General features: G+C 50.6%; 1 protein-coding gene across 1 annotated transcript in view; it reads left to right on the top strand.

Annotated features, from left to right (window-relative positions):
- Positions 1 to 18,824, top strand: part of LOC138296725 (cysteine-rich venom protein-like) — a 206,053-nt gene that overhangs the window by 92,775 nt on the left and 94,454 nt on the right. Inside the window, exon 6 of the mRNA XM_069236126.1 lies at positions 17,038 to 17,183. Coding sequence (XP_069092227.1) covers positions 17,038 to 17,183 — 146 coding nt within the window. The remainder of the gene's footprint in view (positions 1 to 17,037; positions 17,184 to 18,824) is intronic.

Here is an 18,824-nt window from a genome sequence, read left to right as displayed (position 1 = left end):
CCCAGTCCCACGACAAGAACTCCACGGAGAGAACACTGCAGGGGCATCAGAAAGAAAAAAGGACAGGCACCTCAGGGGGAAGGGAAGGGGGGGCACCTCAGCCACTTGAGTTCACGACGCCAGATCCACGAGGGGACTCCATGACCACTGGGCCATCCTGGGGAGAGCAAAGCCACAGTCCATACAGTCCATACAGTGGGTGGCCTGCCCACTGGGCCATCCTGGGGAGAGCAAAGCCACAGTCCATACAGTCCATACAGTGGGTGGCCTGCCCACTGGGCCATCCTGGGGAGAGCAAAGCCACAGTCCATACAGTCCATACAGTGGGTGGCCTGCCCACTGGGCCATCCTGGGGAGAGCAAAGCCACAGTCCAAACAGTCCATACAGTGGGTGGCCTGCCCACTGGGCCATCCTGGGGAGAGCAAAGCCACAGTCCATATCCATACAGTCCATACAGTGGGTGGCCTGCCCACTGGGCCATCCTGGGGAGAGCAAAGCCACAGTCCAAACAGTCCATACAGTGGGTGGCCTGCCCACTGGGCCATCCTGGGGAGAGCAAAGCCACAGTCCATACAGTCCATACAGTGGGTGGCCTGCCCACTGGGCCATCCTGGGGAGTGCAAAGCCACAGTCCAAACAGTCCATAACATACTCCACTGCCACTGGAGGAGGCATGTTGGCCAGAGGACATCCTGCAGCCCTGCCCGAGGCAGATCCTGCCCTGCCACGTCTGCCAAAGGGCCAGCGGTTCCTGCCTGGAAGGGCCCAGTTCAGCGGTTCTTGCCTTGAAGGGCCCAGTTCAGCGGTCCTTGCCTTGAAGGGCCCAGTTCAGCGGTTCTTGAGACGGCGGTCCCCAGCGGAGCGGTGCTGGAGACGGCGGGGCCCAGTTCAGCGGTTCTTGCCTTGAAGGGCCCAGTTCAGCAGTTCTTGCCTTGAAGGGCCCAGTTCAGCGGTCCTTGCCTTGAAGGGCCCAGTTCAGCGGTCCTTGCCTTGAAGGGCCCAGTTCAGCGGTCCTTGCCTTGAAGGGCCCAGTTCAGCGGTTCTTGAGACGGCGGTCCCCAGCGGAGCGGTGCTGGAGACGGCGGGGCCCAGTTCAGCGGTTCTTGCCTTGAAGGGCCCAGTTCAGCGGTCCTTGCCTTGAAGGGCCCAGTTCAGCGGTTCTTGCCTTGAAGGGCCCAGTTCAGCGGTTCTTGCCTTGAAGGGCCCAGTTCAGCGGTTCTTGCCTTGAAGGGCCCAGTTCAGCGGTCCTTGCCTTGAAGGGCCCAGTTCAGCGGTCCTTGCCTTGAAGGGCCCAGTTCAGCGGTCCTTGCCTTGAAGGGCCCAGTTCAGCGGTTCTTGAGACGGCGGTCCCCAGCGGAGCGGTGCTGGAGACGGCGGGGCCCAGTTCAGCGGTTCTTGCCTTGAAGGGCCCAGTTCAGCGGTTCTTGCCTTGAAGGGCCCAGTTCAGCGGTCCTTGCCTTGAAGGGCCCAGTTCAGCGGTCCTTGCCTTGAAGGGCCCAGTTCAGCGGTCCTTGCCTTGAAGGGCCCAGTTCAGCGGTCCTTGCCTTGAAGGGCCCAGTTCAGCGGTTCTTGAGACGGCGGTCCCCAGCGGAGCGGTGCTGGAGACGGCGGGGCCCAGTTCAGCAGTTCTTGCCTTGAAGGGCCCAGTTCAGCGGTCCTTGCCTTGAAGGGCCCAGTTCAGCGGTTCTTGCCTTGAAGGGCCCAGTTCAGCGGTTCTTGCCTTGAAGGGCCCAATTCAGCGGTTCTTGCCTTGAAGGGCCCAGTTCAGCGGTCCTTGCCTTGAAGGGCCCAGTTCAGCGGTTCTTGCCTTGAAGGGCCCAGTTCAGCGGTTCTTGCCTTGAAGGGCCCAGTTCAGCGGTTCTTGCCTTGAAGGGCCCAGTTCAGCGGTCCTTGCCTTGAAGGGCCCAGTTCAGCGGTTCTTGAGACGGCGGTCCCCAGCGGAGCGGTGCTGGAGACGGCGGGGCCCAGTTCAGCGGTTCTTGCCTTGAAGGGCCCAGTTCAGCGGTTCTTGCCTTGAAGGGCCCAGTTCAGCGGTCCTTGCCTTGAAGGGCCCAGTTCAGCGGTTCTTGCCTTGAAGGGCCCAGTTCAGCAGTTCTTGCCTTGAAGGGCCCAGTTCAGCGGTCCTTGCCTTGAAGAGCCCAGTTCAGCGGTCCTTGCCTTGAAGGGCCCAGTTCAGCGGTTCTTGAGACGGCGGTCCCCAGCGGAGCGGTGCTGGAGACGGCGGGGCCCAGTTCAGCGGTCCTTGCCTTGAAGGGCCCAGTTCAGCGGTTCTTGAGACGGCGGTCCCCAGCGGAGCGGTGCTGGAGACGGCGGGGCCCAGTTCAGCGGTCCTTGCCTTGAAGGGCCCAGTTCAGCGGTTCTTGCCTTGAAGGGCCCAGTTCAGCGGTTCTTGAGACGGCGGTCCCCAGCGGAGCGGTGCTGGAGACGGCGGCCATTCTATGGCCAACTGCTCATTGCCTGGTGGTGCCCTCCTGGGCAGCGGGGATGGTGCTCCTTCAATGCCTACCTGGGCTGTGGGTGGTGGGGCCCTCCTGGCCAGCTGGGCTGTGTCCTCCCTGGGCAGCGGCTATGGGGGTGGTGGGCTCTCCCTGGGCAGCTGTGCCGGTTCCTCCCTTGGCAGCGGCTATGGGGGTGGTGGGCTCTCCCTGGGCAGCTGTGACGGTTCCTCCCTGGGCAGCGGCTATGGGGGTTGTGGGCTCCTCCTGGGCAGCTGTGACGGGTCCTCCATGGGCAGCAGGCCTGCTGCCTGACTTCTCCGCCTTGCTGCCCTTGCCCTCCTTAGTCGGGAGTCTGTGGCCCTTTCCTCCCTTTGGAGCTGTGGCTGTTGACGGTGGCTGGCTAGTGTCCTGGGGGGATATAGAACCCGGGCTCCTGCGGCGGCCCTTCCGCCTTCTGCTCCTCTTCCCAGGGGGTGGGCTGGCTGTCCCCTTGCTGCTGGGCGAAGATCCAGACCTGCGGGCTGGTGGGCTCCAATACCCCTGCACCCTTGTCAAGGGGGCTGCAGGGCTGGTGGTGGCTGAGGTGCTCTTCTTACCCCGACGAGAAGGAGGGGGGGCTCAGGGTCAGGAAAGAAGGTAGCAGTAGAGAGATAGATTTTCTTGGGACAATGGAGAGTGGTAGGTACAGTGGGTATGGGAGTGGAGGGAGAGGATGTGGTTGTAGGCGAAACAAGTTTGCTGTCTTTGGGTGCAGGTGCAGGAGCGGGAGGCTGTCGTGAGGTGGATGGCTGTTGGGTGGGTGGGTGGCTGCGTTTGTGTGGTGTGGAAGAGGGGGTGACAGACACAGTGGGAGAGGACACAGGGGACGTGTAAATGGCAGTGGGGGTGGTGACTGCACGTGTGCGGACTGTACTGGAGGGTGTGCTGGTGATGGAAACACTGGCTGATGGTGAGGTGAATGAAGGTGTGAGTGTAGACGTCACAGGGAGGGAGGAGGGAGACGAGGAGGTGGGGGTCACAGAGGTGGTTGTGACTGTTGGCATGTCTGCATCGGAATGTTGCTTGTGTGAATGTCTGCGTGATCTGTGGTGCCTATGTTTGGATGAGCTGCTCTTGGGTGTTGAGGTGTGTGCAGGCTGGTCTGATGGTGTGGATGGGACAGGCAGAGGAACAGGAGACTGGGAGGAGGGAGTTAGTAGAGGGAGGCAGGAGACAGGGACAATGGCTGCCGTCAGTGCTGAGGCCAGAGCCTGGAACGATCGCTGATGGGCAGCCTGACCCGAATGAATGCCCTCCAGGTACGCATTGCTGCGATGAACCTCCCTCTCCACCCCCTGGATGGCATTCAAAAGGGTAGTCTGCCCAACAATGAGCGTTCGGAGGAGGTCAATGACCTCCTCACTGAGGGCAGCGGGGGTAACAGGGGCAGGGCCTGAGGTGCCTGGGGCGAAGGAGATGCCCGGCTTCCTGGCAGAGCGGGCACGGGGCGAACGCTGAGGGGCTGCTGGGAGGGCGGAGATGGTGCGCTGGGTGGCGGCTGTACCTGTAATGGCGGGGGGCACGGATGGTGCCACCCCCGCAAGGGAGCTCCCTTCCGAGGACGTGTCTGTGTCGCTGCAGGGTCCAGTCGTCCCCGTTGTGGAGCTCCCCTCGCCCTCCGTCTCACTGGTCCAGTCAGACTCTGTGGCATGGCCCTCCTGGGCCATGTGAGATGCAGCTGCCTCCTGCCCCGATGCCACTTCTCCTCCGCCTGATGATGCTGATGCACACAAGCACAGAAAGACAAACAAAAAGGGGGGGGGAGAGAGAAATAAAGAGATTTTGAGTATATGGATCACCGGTACAGTTAGCGGACATGACAGACACAGATGCCCCCTGCACTAAGTTGCGCACTTGGGGTCCCCTACGCATTCCGTGGAACATGCCCTACACGCCTAGAGTTGACAACTGCACCCATGGATGACACGGCTCAGGGATGGCTGTACTGGCACACTACTGAGGGTGGTGGCTGGGGACACAGGGGCTTACGGTGGTGCCCAGCCTACAGATATCGCCCTGGCCTAGGGGGACCCACAGCCCTCCTCCCCCACCCAGACACCTCCACTGCGCGACAACAGAGTAGATTATGCTTGTACTCACCCCCTTGTGTCTGCTGTGCTGCCCTCACGCGCCCATCCAAATCAGGGTAGGCCACCGCCAGGATCCGGAACATCAGGGGGGTCAGTTGACGGCAGGCACCCCGCCTACGTTGGGAGGCCATCCCCAGCAGAGACTCGACGGTCTTCTTGGTCCCGCGGCGGATGTCCTCCCACCTCTTGCGGCAGTGGGTGCCCCGTCGATGGTGGACCCCCAGGGTCCGGACTTCCTTGGCGATGGCACGCCAAATCCCGATCTTCTCATGGGCGCGGACCTATGTGACACGTACAGGGAGGGAGAAATACCACGTTCAAGTTTGTCTGCATTTTCGTTGCCAGTGGCCCAACGCCCCCCATCCCCGCCAGGCCCCCCGCCAGGCCCCCCGCCAGGCCCAACATGCCCCCCATCCCCGCCAGGCCCCCCGCCAGGCCCCCCCGCCAGGCCCAACATGCCCCCCATCCCTGCCAGGCCCCCCGCCAGGCCCCCGCCAGGCCCAACATGCCCCCCATCCCCGCCAGGCCCCCCGCCAGGCCCCCCGCCAGGCCCAACATGCCCCCCATCCCCGCCAGGCCCCCCGCCATGCCCCCCGCCAGGCCCAACATGCCCCCCATCCCCGCCAGGCCCCCCGCCAGGCCCCCCGCCAGGCCCAACATGCCCCCCATCCCCGCCAGGCCCCCCGCCATGCCCCCCGCCAGGCCCAACATGCCCCCCATCCCCGCCAGGCCCCCCGCCAGGCCCAACATGCCCCCCATCCCCGCCAGGCCCCCCGCCAGGCCCAACATGCCCCCCATCCCCGCCAGGCCCCCTGCCATGCCCCCCGCCAGGCCCAACATGCCCCCCATCCCCGCCAGGCCCCCCGCCAGGCCCAACATGCCCCCCATCCCCGCCAGGCCCCCCGCCATGCCCCCCGCCAGGCCCAACATGCCCCCCATCCCCGCCAGGCCCCCCGCCATGCCCCCCGCCAGGCCCAACATGCCCCCCATCCCCGCCAGGCCCCCCACCAGGCCCAACATGCCCCCCATCCCTGCCAGGCCCCCCGCCATGCCCCCCGCCAGGCCCAACATGCCCCCCATCCCCGCCAGGCCCCCCGCCATGCCCCCCGCCAGGCCCAACATGCCCCCCATCCCCGCCAGGCCCCCCGCCAGGCCCCCCACCAGGCCCAACATGCCCCCCATCCCCGCCAGGCCCCCCCGCCAGGCCCCCCGCCAGGCCCCCCGCCAGGCCCCCAAGCCAGCCAGTGGCCCCAAATCCATATTGAATTAAACTCACTTGTTGGTCTGGAGGACCGTAGAGTAGCGCATACTGGGGGAGGACCCCATCCACAAGTTTCTCCAACTCTTCTCCAGTGAAGGCAGGGGCCCTTTCCCCAGGCGCAGCAGCCATTGTCCCTTCCAGACCGAGGTCACAGCAACACTTGCAGTATAGGTCCTCTCCTGTGAAAGTTCAAGTCGCAAGTGAATAAGTAGATAGAAAATGGCGGTCACGTCCGCGGCGGTGCGTACCGCCACCGCCGGCGCCCTTTGCCATTGGCTCCTGAAACCCATAGGCTTCAATGTTAACCAATGCGGCTTCGCGCCGCGGTCTTCGACTGCCGACCGCCGCGGTGTGCCACGCCAGCGCATTGACCTCACATCCCATTGTCACACTTCACAGGTCAGGCAGCCGCCATTTCGAGGGTCCACATGGCTCAATTTCAACTGCGTCACACAGGCCTAGGCCTTGCATAGCCACTCAGACACGCCATTCACTGCATAGAGAATCGTTTACTGTGCAAGCTGTGAGTACGTACCTGTGGGTTGCTTGACTGTGTGCTCCATGTTGTCCTTCCTAGGCACCGTCCGCTGGGTTTGGCGAGGAGACGGATGAATCCTCCCGTGTACAGGCCGCTGGTGGACCTGTCGACAATGGAAGCACGCCACATTATCCTGACCTACCGGCTTGACCGTGCCACTATACATGAACTGTGTGCCCAGCTGGAGCCCGACCTGATGTCCCCCATCCGCCAACCCACAGGGATTCCCCCCCTGGTGCAGGTCCTGTCAGTACTCCACTTCTTGGCAAGTGGGTCATTTCAGACAACAGTGGGAATTGCTTCTGGGATGTCTCAGCCCATGTTTTCGAAGGTGTTATCCAGAGTGTTGTCTGCCCTGATGAAATACATGAGGAGCTACATCCTTTTCCCTGAGGTGGGCGAATTGGCTGCAGTGAAGGGTGATTTCTATGCCCTTGGACATATTCCCAACGTTATTGGTGCCATTGATGGGACCCATGTGGCTTTGGTTCCCCCAAGAGACAGGGAGCAGGTGTACAGGAACAGAAAAAGTTACCATTCCATGAACATCCAGGTGGTGTGTTTGGCTGACCAGTACATCTCGCATGTAAATGCCAAATACCCAGGGTCAGTGCATGACGCCTACATCCTAAGGAATAGCAGCATCCCTTACGTGATGGAACAGCTAGAGAGACACCGTGTATGGCTATTGGGGGACTCTGGGTACCCCAACCTGTCGTGGCTACTGACCCCAGTAAGGAATCCCCGGACCAGGGCAGAGGAACGGTACAATGAGGCCCATGGGCGTACTAGGAGGGTGATCGAACGCACCTTCGGCCTCCTAAAGGCCAGGTTTCGGTGCCTGCATTTGACAGGTGGATCCCTAATGTACTCACCTAAGAAGGTGTGTCACATCATCGTGGCCTGCTGCATGCTTCACAACCTGGCTTTGCGCCGCCAGGTGCCTTTCCTGCAGGAGGATGGTCCAGATGGTGGTGTTGTGGCAGCTGTGGAACCTGTGGAGAGTGAAGAGGAGGAAGACGACGGGGCTGAAACAGACAACAGGGACAGAATCATTGCACAGTACTTCCAATAGGACACAGGTAACAATTCAAACATAATTTAGTTAATGTAAACTACTCTCCAGCATCTCTGCTGCCTGTCTATTTGCCCCAGTGTATGATGACTGAGTTGTGGCTTTTCCCTCCCTATTTCAGATCTGGGGTCCCCACTACGAGTCCTGTGCTTCGTTTCCCCATGGACTACAGCTTTGTGGCAGCTGTTTGTTGACTTCACTATGTACAAGGACATATTTGCACTGTCATGTCAATTACAATATTTTGAAATCACAGCCAGACTCCAGATAGTTTTGTGCAAAATAGGTGTTTATTTCAGTGCTCAAAATGGGATGGGTGGTTTCAAGTGGGTGGGGGCTATGGTGAAGGAATGTCCATGGCAGAGTCCAGAGTAACAGTCACACAGGTGCATTGTCCATAGGCCTGTGGAGAGATGGAGCATGGGCAGTTCAAGGATGGACAGGGTGACAATGTGGGACAGTGGGATGACATCAGGTGGTATCCTTTGCTGGCGGGGGTCTTGACATCCTACTCTGTCTTCTTGCGAGATCTCAGGGGCCTCTTCCGGGGTGGTTCTTCTCCTGCAGGAGGTGGGGGTCTGGTGGGCTGCTGTTGTGCGGGGGCCTCCTGTCCACTAGCGCCGGCGGAGGTGGTTGGCTGTTCTTGGTCCAGGCTAGTGGCAGGGGCCCTTTGTTGTTGTTGAGTGTCCGTCCTGGTGTTGATGAGTTCCTGCAGCAGCCCTACCATGGTAACCAGGGTGGAGGTGAGGGCTCTGATGTCCTCCCTGTACCCCCGATAGTGTTCCTCCTGCAGTACCTGGATCTCCTGGAACCGGGCCAGTACCGTCGCCATCGTCTCCTGGGAGCGGTTGTATGCTCCCATGATAGTGGTGAGGGCCTCGTGGAGAGTGGGTTCCCTGGGCCCGTCCCCCCCCTGTCGCACAGCTGCCCTCCGAGTTGCCCTGTTTCCCTGGGCCTCTGCCCCCTGGCCGGTGTGCCCACTACCACTGCCCCCAGGTCCCTGTTGTTGTTGGGGTGGTGGGTTATCCTGGGTGCCCTGTAGTGGTAGACACACCGCAGATTGACGCGCCCTGGAGACAGAGGCATGGGCCCGCTGGGTGGGAGCTGTGCTGGTGTTCCCAGAGGGGTTTGGGTCTGTAGTGGCCTGTGCCTGTGTGAGGGGAACCGACTGTCCAGAGGTCCCCGATGGTCCGGGCTGGTCATCAGTGTCCAGGTCGACAGAGCTGCTGTCATCGCTGACGGCCTCTTGGGTGGGGGGTGTGGAGAATTCTGGGCCCTCCGTGGCGGTGTGTTGGCGGTTGGGTCCTGCAGGGGTATAGAGGTATGGTTATAGTTTCAATGTGGGGCATATGGGTGTATCTGTGGGTTCCCGTGTCCCCAAGTGCTGGCATTCGTGTGTGGGGGCTTTGGTAAGGGTGGCTTGTGGGGGGGATGTGTATATGCATTGGGCATGCTTTGGTGATGGGTGTCCATGCTTAGTGGACGCATGCAGGCCTAGGTTTTGGGATGTGTGGGTTGTGATGGTGAGACATTGGCAGGGAATAGGTGTGCTGGGGGTGGGGGTGAGGATGGTGGTGGGGGTGAGGATGGTGGTGGGGGTGAGGGTCGGGGTGAGGATGGGGGTGGGGGTGAGGGTGGGGTTCGAGGATGGGGGTGAGGGTTGGGGTATGATTTGGCATGCAGGTGGGGGGAAGCAGTATTGAAGCTTCAACTTACCAGAATCCATTCCTCCGCCGACTCCTGCGAGGCCGTCAGGATGCAGGATGTTCAAGACTTCCTCCTCCCATGTTGTAAATTGTGGGGGTTGAGGTGGGGGTCCTCCGCCAGTCTTCTGCACGGCGATGTTGTGCCTGGATACCATGGAACGCACCTTCCCCCGTAGGTCGTTCCATCGCTTCCTGATGTCTTCCCGATTTCTGGGGTGCTGTCCCACAGCGTTGACCCTGTCGACAATCCTCTGCCATAGCTCCGTCCTCCGGGCAATGCTGGTGTATTGGATCTGTGTGCCGAAGAGCTGGGGCTCTACCCGAACGATTTCCTCCACCATGACCCTGAGTTCTTCGTCTGAGAAGCGGGGGTGTCTTTGGGGTGCCATGGAGTGGTGTGTATGATGGGTGGGGTGGAGTATGTGTAGTTAAGTGTGTTGAGTGTGGTGGTGTGTGTTGTTTTGTGTGTGGATATTGTGTGGGTGATGGTGTAGTGTGCCTCTGTGTGATGGTGTTCTGTGATCGCTGATGTGTCTCTCAGTGCTTCTTTTAGGATTTTGGTCGAAGGGGTTTGTGGGTGATGTGGGTGTGTGTTTTATATTGTATTGTGTGTGTGGGAGTGGTGTGTGTATGTGTATCAGGTGTGTGGAATTCAAATCGTCCAATGTGGCTGAGTTTTGTTCGTTTGTGTGTATTCTGACCGCGGCGGTGTGTCCCGCCAATGGAAAACCGCGTTTGAAAGACCGCCGCGTGGATTCGTGGGTCGTAATGGCATGGGCGTATTTCTGTTGTCGTGACGGTGGAGGTTTGGTCACCTCCACTTTTCCGCCGACCGCTGGTCTGGCGGTCTGTTGTGGCTGTCGGATTTTCGGAGGTTTGGCTGCTGCGGGTCAGAATGACCGTGGCGGGTTACCGCGACCGCGGCGGAATTATGGAGGATTTCTGACCGGCGGTAGGCGCCTTTTACCGCCGAGGTCAGAATGACCACCTATGTCTTTTATGTTGGTTGGTTGTCTACTGTAGGGGTTTAGTGTTGTATGTTATTTATCATTGTCACCAATTTTTGAAATAAATATTTTCATTCTATAAAATTATGAGAACCTACATTGCTTGACGTTAATAATATATGAATGTATATGGATTGTGGACAGTCTATCACAATTTACTAATTATATAGTCATATTTGACTTTTTGACTTTTTGATTATCAATACTTTAGAAAAAAGAAAGAAAGAAAAAAATTGTTGTGCTCCGCTAGTACATTTTGTTTGGTTCTATTGTTACGGTCTTTTCTTTGAAAAACCGGAAAGCACATCAGGGCAACGATGTGCATTAGTGTATGAGCACTACCTAACAGCATTTATACTTGGGTAAATTAGGAAATGAGCATTGATACTGTTGCTTAGTGTTGCCAAATTTGTTTTTCTCTTCAAGCTATAGTATTTGCAGTTTCTAGATTTTTATTTGCAATGTGGTGCACAAGAAAGAGATTAGCACTGTCAAATGTCTCTATCCAATTTATCTATTCTCTTTCCTAATGCTGGTATTAATGTCAGCATATATTATTAGAAGATGAGTATAAATAATAGAGTAATCTTAATTTAATTAATGAAGAGGAGAAATTATTGTGTAATACTGGGATATATTTATTATTTTAATTTATGAGAGATAGGGTACTGACTGTTAAATTACCTTTTAATTGCATAACTATGACTCTTATTTAAGAGGGCTTAGTGCCACTTTAGCGTCGCCTTAGCATAATTTTTTTTATGGTAAGGTGGCCTTTTCCCCGCGCCATATTTACAAAGTGACTCAATGTATGCATTGCACAAATTTGTTACCCTTTCCTGAGCCAGGAATAATGTATACAAAGGGGGGCTTTCCCCCGGTTGGGGGGGGGGGCGAAAAAATGTCACAAAGAAACCTAAGAGATTTCTTTGCATAATTGTGTCTGCACTTTTAACGCCTGCTCAGAGCAGGTGCTATAAGGAGGCACAACATCAACTGGGAGAGGAGGGACAAGTGGCATGAGCGAAGGAGCAGTGGTGTAGTGGGGATGGCACATAGGAGATATTTATATACAATGAGCTCAGTGCAGTGGGGTAGGGGAAGCAATGGGAAAAACTGAGGAGGGAAAGAAAAAGGGAGACTGAGTGCAGGGCAAATTGAAGGGAGAAAGAGCACACAAAAGAGAGAGCAAACAACACATGCTCTCTCATGAAGTGCTTGAATGAGGAGAAAAAAGTAACTCCATGAATGCAAGTGAGAACTTAAACTAGCAAAATAAAAATGGTGTCTGTATTACTCTTTAGACCTTAAAGCGTTTTACAAGAACAAAATAATGACTTATTTAAAAAAAAGCTCTTGTGACCACCACAAAAGCTTATAATTCCGTATGACTAGCTTAGGCCTTCAAAAAATCAAATAGAAAAAACAATATTGATAAGATTAGGATCACTCGCTCCTTAATCTCATTATTTATTGACTCACAAACATTCTGTGACGATGTATCCTTGTTTTCATAAATACAATTTCTTCCACCAGTGCTAGTATTAGAAAAATGTGTCTAATTCATATATAAACATGAATTTCAATGACCAATGTTTTAACCTGTTAACTGACATTTTTTCTTCTTCTTGTTTTGCAAGCTTTCTTACTCTCTCACTGACTCAGATTGAAAAATCCATTATAAAATGAAAATCTGGATTCCTGTATATACTATTCCAATACAAATTACTCACAACAATATTACAGTACCCCATAACGCTATCAAATGATTTCACTTTCACTCAGTGAAATCTGAACCTGTATGACGTAAAAACTACTGTCCCATTGTACTGTCACCAGCTCTTGTGAAAATCCTAGAAATAATTTGTGGCAAAGCATGTTGCTTCTTTTTTTGAAAGATCATTTACTTCTTGGTGACATTCAAGTGAATTTTAATGATAACAGAAGTACTCATTCTCCCCCAAGTAGCCGTACCAGATGATATCAAATTAACTGCAAGTTAGCAGTTAACAACACTACTTGTGCTTCGATTTTACACAACCTGTCCACATCATTTGAATTGGTAGACCATAATATTCTGAGCTCTCAGTTAAAGCAATGTGGCATTGCTCTAATGGTCCTGTATTAGAATGCTTCATTTGCCTGAGGGGTGATCAGGAAAAGTGATGACAGATAAATTCCTTCTATGCCATGTCATTGTGGGGAGCAGGGTGGATCCACATTGTTGCTTTATTTATTCAGTATAAAAATTGGCACTCTAGCTCAATTGATCAGGAAGTATCAATGCTCCTTTTATCCACATGCTCAGGTCACTTAGCTTGTTTTTCATTTCAGTGACTCAAGTGGGTAAACTCTTGTTGCAACCTTTGACCTGCCTATACAAGGTCAAAGATCGGATGTATGTAAATGGACCCACATCAATATAGAGAAGACTAAAGACCTAATAGTGAGAAATACATCTGCAAACTGGTCCCCTTCTATATGGCCTAGTGAATTAAGAGCCGTTTCTACTCCCACGCATAATGTAAAGAGCCTGGGCATTGCATTTGAATCTGTTGTAGTATTGTCCTGTGCCTGCTACTTACAATGCCTCCCTCCCCCTTTCTTTCTGAGGATGCAATGCAGTTAGCTATATCCATCTTGATATGTGCCAGACTTGACTACTGTAATATATTGTAAGTTGGATTATCCAGGCACCAACTAGTTATTCTGCAAATCACTCAGAACCAGGCCACAGGATCGGTGGTTCTTGACACTCAGTTTACCTCAGCTTAACCAATGCTGAAAATCATTCATTGGGTACTAATGTCTGAAAGAGTACAGTTAAATGTCTTTGCATCACATAAAAGAACATGAGCCGACTTACCCTTCTGTCATAGTTCTAGATTTATCAAATATATGCCCAGTAGGTGTTTGCATTCCTTCGATGCCAACTTGTTCTTTTTTCTTGATAGAAAAATCGTCCATGTGAGGCATATCCTTTTCTCTGGTTTCAACCATTCTTCCATTTGATGTGAAGAGTGTTCTTTCTACATCAGTTTCAGTACAAACCTAAAAAATCTCCTCTTCTCTGGATAATCATCCTTTGTGTTGTTCCTTTGAATGTTAGCACCAAGACAACTTTGGGTGACTCTCTAAGAGTAGACGTTAGCTTGAACAAGCAATGCTAGCAGTAGTAGGATAAAAGCCAACTAATAAGAACATTGTGAGATTGCCATGCTCTTGGAAGGGATACCACAAGAATTTAGAGGAAGACTATTAAATCGAGAGGGGACAATTGCTACAGCTTTGTTGTCACAAATATCTCTTTTTAATTTGTGCTCTGTCCTTTAAACATGATGAAATTGGCTTACACCCAATTATCACATTTAATTTATGTGTAAGTCCCTAGTAAAATGGTATTGCATGTACCCAGATGCTGTAAATTAAATAGAACTAGTGGGTCTACAAGTCTCATTGTACCACCCACTTAAATAGCCCTTTAAACATGCCTCGGGCCTGCCAGTTCTAAACTGTTATTACGACCTGACAAAATAAAAAGGCCTAAACCTTTGTTTTTAATACATAAAGGTCATCCTAGGGTAGGCTCTAAACAGCCCATAAGGCATGGTGCAGGGTATTTCAAAGTTTTAACATGTACTTTTAAGTTTTACATGTCCTAGTAGTGAACAACTCTTGCATTTGTTTTTCATTACTGAAAGGTCTACCTCTCCCACAGGATAAAATTGAGTTCTCTTATTACAATTAATACGTGATAGCTTTCAATTATAAGCAAGTGGGATTGGCGAGGTTGGTATCCAAAGAATTGTAATTTAAAGTCAGATTTTAAGACACAATTCTGAAAATGGACCTTTTAGAAAATTTACATTTTCTTGTTTGAACCATTTGGTGCCTGCAGCCTGTATCTTGGGCCACATGACTTGGTATAGCTAGCCGTTTGTTCTTTGTGTGCTGCTCTGAGACAGTGAGATAAAGAAGAAATAGGTTTTGGCAGGATGGCCCATCTCTGCCTAGACAGTGGGGTCAAAGCTGTTACCTACCACACTTGCATATCACAAAGACACTGCCTCTGAACTCCCACTAAGGGTTTCATACTAGCAGGGATGAAGGAACTTCCAAACACCTCTGAGGGTAGACCTCTCTGGATACGTATTCTACTTCAGTGTTGACACCAAGGATAAATAGTGGACCCTCAGACCCAACTGCTACATGCACCTCTGGGCATGTGGAAGACTCAGAAGGACTGCTGAGCTCCTCCACTGCCCTGCTACTCCCCTGTCCGGTTGCCCTGCTGCCCTATTGCCTGAGTGAGAAGGATTGGACCTGCATCTTGAATCCAGGATCACCAGACTGACTCCGAGGGGTAGTTGGATGGACTCCTGGTCAGAGTCTCAGGGACAGAAAAGACACCAGCCATCTTAAATCATGCATCTTGATTTTGGCTGCTTTGAGTCCTGCCTCCCAAGTGGTGCCACCTCACCCTGGACCCTTGGATGTAGGATGAAGTTTCTCTTACAGCCCAGCTGTGGTACCCATTGGAACTGACTTGAAGGAAAACGATTCCCCTCAAAGCCTTGTGCCAGCTTCAACAGCATCTGCTGCAAGTGACGCAAAGTCCTGCAGAGCCTCGCTGATCTGCTGCTAGTTTCATTGAAACTGATGCATGGAGATGCTATGCCTAGAGAATCCTTGCTGGACAGCTTAGCGGAACCGATGGCGAGTGATACAAAGACCCACAAAACCTCTCCATACAGCTTAACTGGAACTGAGATTGGACACCACGAAGACTCGCAAAGCAAGGCTACGCAGGGTGCACACCAAGGACAAAGGGTTCTTTGTTTGACAAACCTAACTTGGTCCCTGTATCAGGTCTGTGCTGCATCACAGTAACCCTGAACGCGTACCTTTGTCCTGGTCCTGTGTATCTTTTTAAGGACTGTTTTAATTAAATCTTTAAAATTGCATGATTCCAGTTCTTCTAATTAGATTTTCTTTCCTTTTGGTCTCAAATAGTTTATCAGATTATATCCTATTGATTGTAAATTGGATGGGATTTTTTTTGTGGTGTGTTTCACATTGATACTGTTTGAAGTGTTGAAATAATGCTTTACAAATTGACTTTAAGTTAAGCCTGACTCTTTTTGCCAAACTACCAGAGGGTTAAGCACAGGTTAATTTGGGGTTTGTTTGTCTTTCACCCCGACAAGAATCATAGTTTCTGCTTGAATAGGATTTCACCACACTCAACCAGTAACCCACCTCTTCATACATTTATCATTGTGCATCAGTAAGTAAAGTCTCTCGATGTGTTTTAATTCCAGCAAATACTTTTTTTTCTTCATACTTCAGAATTACAAAAACTGCGCTTCGTTTGATCTTTTGCTTTCCCGATTATTGATGAATTTTGAAATATTTCTAGTCCGTTTACAGATTTTTACATTTTGAGCTTTAGAAAAAAAAAATGACATACTACTGCATTTTCTTCTACACTCCCTGAACGTCTGCAAAATGTTGGCACAGTTTACTTTACAAAATTCTATCACTTTGCAGTTAGAGAGAGAAAATTAACATCGATCTCCCTTGACATTTCACATTTATCTTTAAATTTACAGTAAATGTTACAAGATAAAAACAAAATCTGAAGAGATGTATTATTGCTCATTCACCTACTAAACTACAGGATGGTTATTTTTATGCGTGCTGCAGGGTCTATGGAAACGCCAATACAATGAGGTTAATTGCCAGGCACCTTCCTGATGACCATTCACAGGTCAAACAGCACTTCCGCCAATGCTGACCGCGTATTCCCACCATTTGACTTTCTTCGGAGTAGTAATCTCAGTGCCCCTGCATTCATAGGCCCGTCTGCAATAACCTTGCTAGGATTTATTTTACAAATCTCTTATATTGTTTCAACAGGGCTAGCCAAGGTCTCGAAGGTCCTTGTTCATTCCTGACACTGGGATGGCAACCGGCTGAGAAGAAGTCCTGGTCAAAATGTATATTATGCCAGTGAGATTTGCAAAATTTTTGGAATTTCTTGTTATGCTTTTTGTGTGAAATTCCTCATTTATGCTATTACGCACCATTATGACACGTCATTTGCTATCAAAGTTTACAACAAACATAAGGGAACAACCGAACTCGAGAGGTTGTTGTTTGCCATGTTTTTTTCACTTTTTTAGCAGCAAATGCATCCTCGTGTCAGAAGTAGACGTGGAGACACACTTCACAATAACATATAGCACTAAAAAAACGATTTGCATTTTGTGTATTCATGCATAATTTTGTTTAAATTTGCAAAAGTAAATTAGGCTCTCACACACCAGGCTCACCAAAATTCGGATCTGTAACAGTCAGGATGGCTGAGCTCAGGATTCGCCAGCCTTTCTGGGTTTACTGCGTTTGTACAGCAGAAGCCCTGGCTCAGAAGATGCTGTGCATGGTTCACAATGATTTTTACATGAGTGTTTGTAACTTAGTCCTACAGAACCCTTGGCTTCAATGTGTGATCCTTGAGTAATCATAACAAGTAAAAGGGTACACTGTTCCAATACATTGAAAAAATACCAGAAGACCTAGTTCCCCCTCATTGATTTAGATAATCCCTGAGTAAGCCAGGGTTTCTTCCCCTTTACTTCTGGGTTCTTTCCGGAATTGTGGAGTATACTGGGAGCACTACAAGAGTAAATTGCAGCAAAATATGTATGAATTAGCCCCAATATTGGGATTACATCACAAACTGACAGCAGACCTTCAAAATGTGTTGCAAAATCAGCTAATTGTATGCTTCTGCCTAAACCAGTATGAACATGCCTTTTCTGTAACTTTTCACACTATCTTTTTGTATTGTTTTCTTTCTGTGTGCTTTCCCTAATTTAGGAACTCTTTGCGGTGCACTGATGTACAGGGCAAATTATGCCGCCTCATGGGAGCACGTAATTAGGGCCTGGCATAGTCAAGAGGACAATTATGCATATGGAATTGGTCAACGAACTCCGTATGCATGGATCGCGCATTACACCCAGGTATGAGGTAACTGTGAACTTTAATTAATCATTTGCATGCGTTTTCCTATAGTAACAGATGAAAGAGAAAAAAATAGGCACGAAGTCAAGTTGTAATATATGCTCCGCAACGGTTACAGCTGGACATACAAATGTTGATTAAAAAGCAAGTCTACGGTTTTGTCAACTTTTTTGTAGAGGAACTCATAGCATTTTATGCCAAATATATTAAAAGTGATAATCAGTTGTATCCCAGCAACTTTTACAGTGTTCTTAGTTAGAGTGTTTACTTTAGAAGTGTCTTGGAAGATCTCAGACCGGTTGGATGCCCTCTCTGTGCTCTGGCAGGGGTTGTACATGAATACTCAATAAAGAAGATGGAAATCTACATTTCCTGTGTCCAGCATCTTTGAACATAATCAATTTGAAAAGCCTGCTGTTATTAATTAATGTGTTTGATGACAAGAAATGAAATTATTTTTGGGGGGGCATGGCAGGATAAATTATCCTGGCTTGTTTTTTCAACTCTGGCAGAGAGACTGAAATATAGAGAGAAGGAGACTAGAAGCAAAATAGCCAGTGAGTTTTGTTGTTGTCCCACTCCACTCACAGCAAAAGAAGGGAGGTTTTCAAGGAAACATCATTATGAAGTGAAACAGACCATCTACAAATATAAAACTACTTCCAAGGATCCAAATCTTACTGTAATGAATCAAATATAATACAGTCTGTAGAGGAGTGTTACTTTTGTTACATATTTATGGAGGTTTCTGGGTGTTTCTTGTTTTAAAAAAAATAGATTTTTAAAAAACATAGCGTAAACGCTGATTTAACCAACATAAAGAAACAACATAATCTTTAAAAAGAGTATTAACAAATGTGATGGATATACAAATTGCCATTTTATAAACAATGTATCTGTAAATTGTACTATCATTGGATAACAAAGCAGTAAAATTCTAGTACATAAAAGTTTTTATACATTTTTTTTAGTCATTTGGATATGGATGTGTCTTTAAGGGAGCTTTAAAGGGGCCCTCCAGTGAAGTCACTAAATTACTCTGTGCTTTGCCCTCTTGTAGTGTGGCACAAAAATAGTCAGGCTTAACTTAGAGCCAATGCGTAAAGTATTTTTGCAGCACACAAATAGTAATAAAGTGAAAACAGAAAAATTCCAAACCAATTTAGAAAAGTCAAGTACATTCTGATAAAATGTTACCAGTAGAACCAGAGAAATTACATTTTTAAAGCTATAAGTAAAAATAGCACATCGTAGGAGAAAGGGACGACTGTGGTTATCAGGTCGTGCCAGACCGTGGCAAAATCAAAAGTTCAACCTGACTGTGATGGAGCATGTGCATGATACAGGGAGCAGGTTAGTTCAGCTGAAAGTTGCACCTTTTGTACTTGATGTGTGGTATTGTGATGAGAAGGCCTGCATTGAGATGTGTTGCGGAGTGTCAATTCTGATGAGGAGCTGCAAGGGTTTTGTTGCGAGGTCATGTTTTTTTTTTTTGTGTCGACCTGCACCGGTTCTAAAGAGTAGCTGCAAGGGTTCCAGTGTGAGGTCCTGCATGAGTTTCATTGTGCTGCGTTGGTTCCAGTGAGGAGCTGAGAGGGATGCAGCACAAGGTCCTGCATTAAGATGCATTGCGCAGCATC

Source organism: Pleurodeles waltl, chromosome 5 (assembly GCF_031143425.1).
Source record: "Pleurodeles waltl isolate 20211129_DDA chromosome 5, aPleWal1.hap1.20221129, whole genome shotgun sequence".
Taxonomy (NCBI): domain Eukaryota; kingdom Metazoa; phylum Chordata; class Amphibia; order Caudata; family Salamandridae; genus Pleurodeles; species Pleurodeles waltl.
This window is presented reverse-complemented; position numbering and strand designations above follow the sequence as displayed.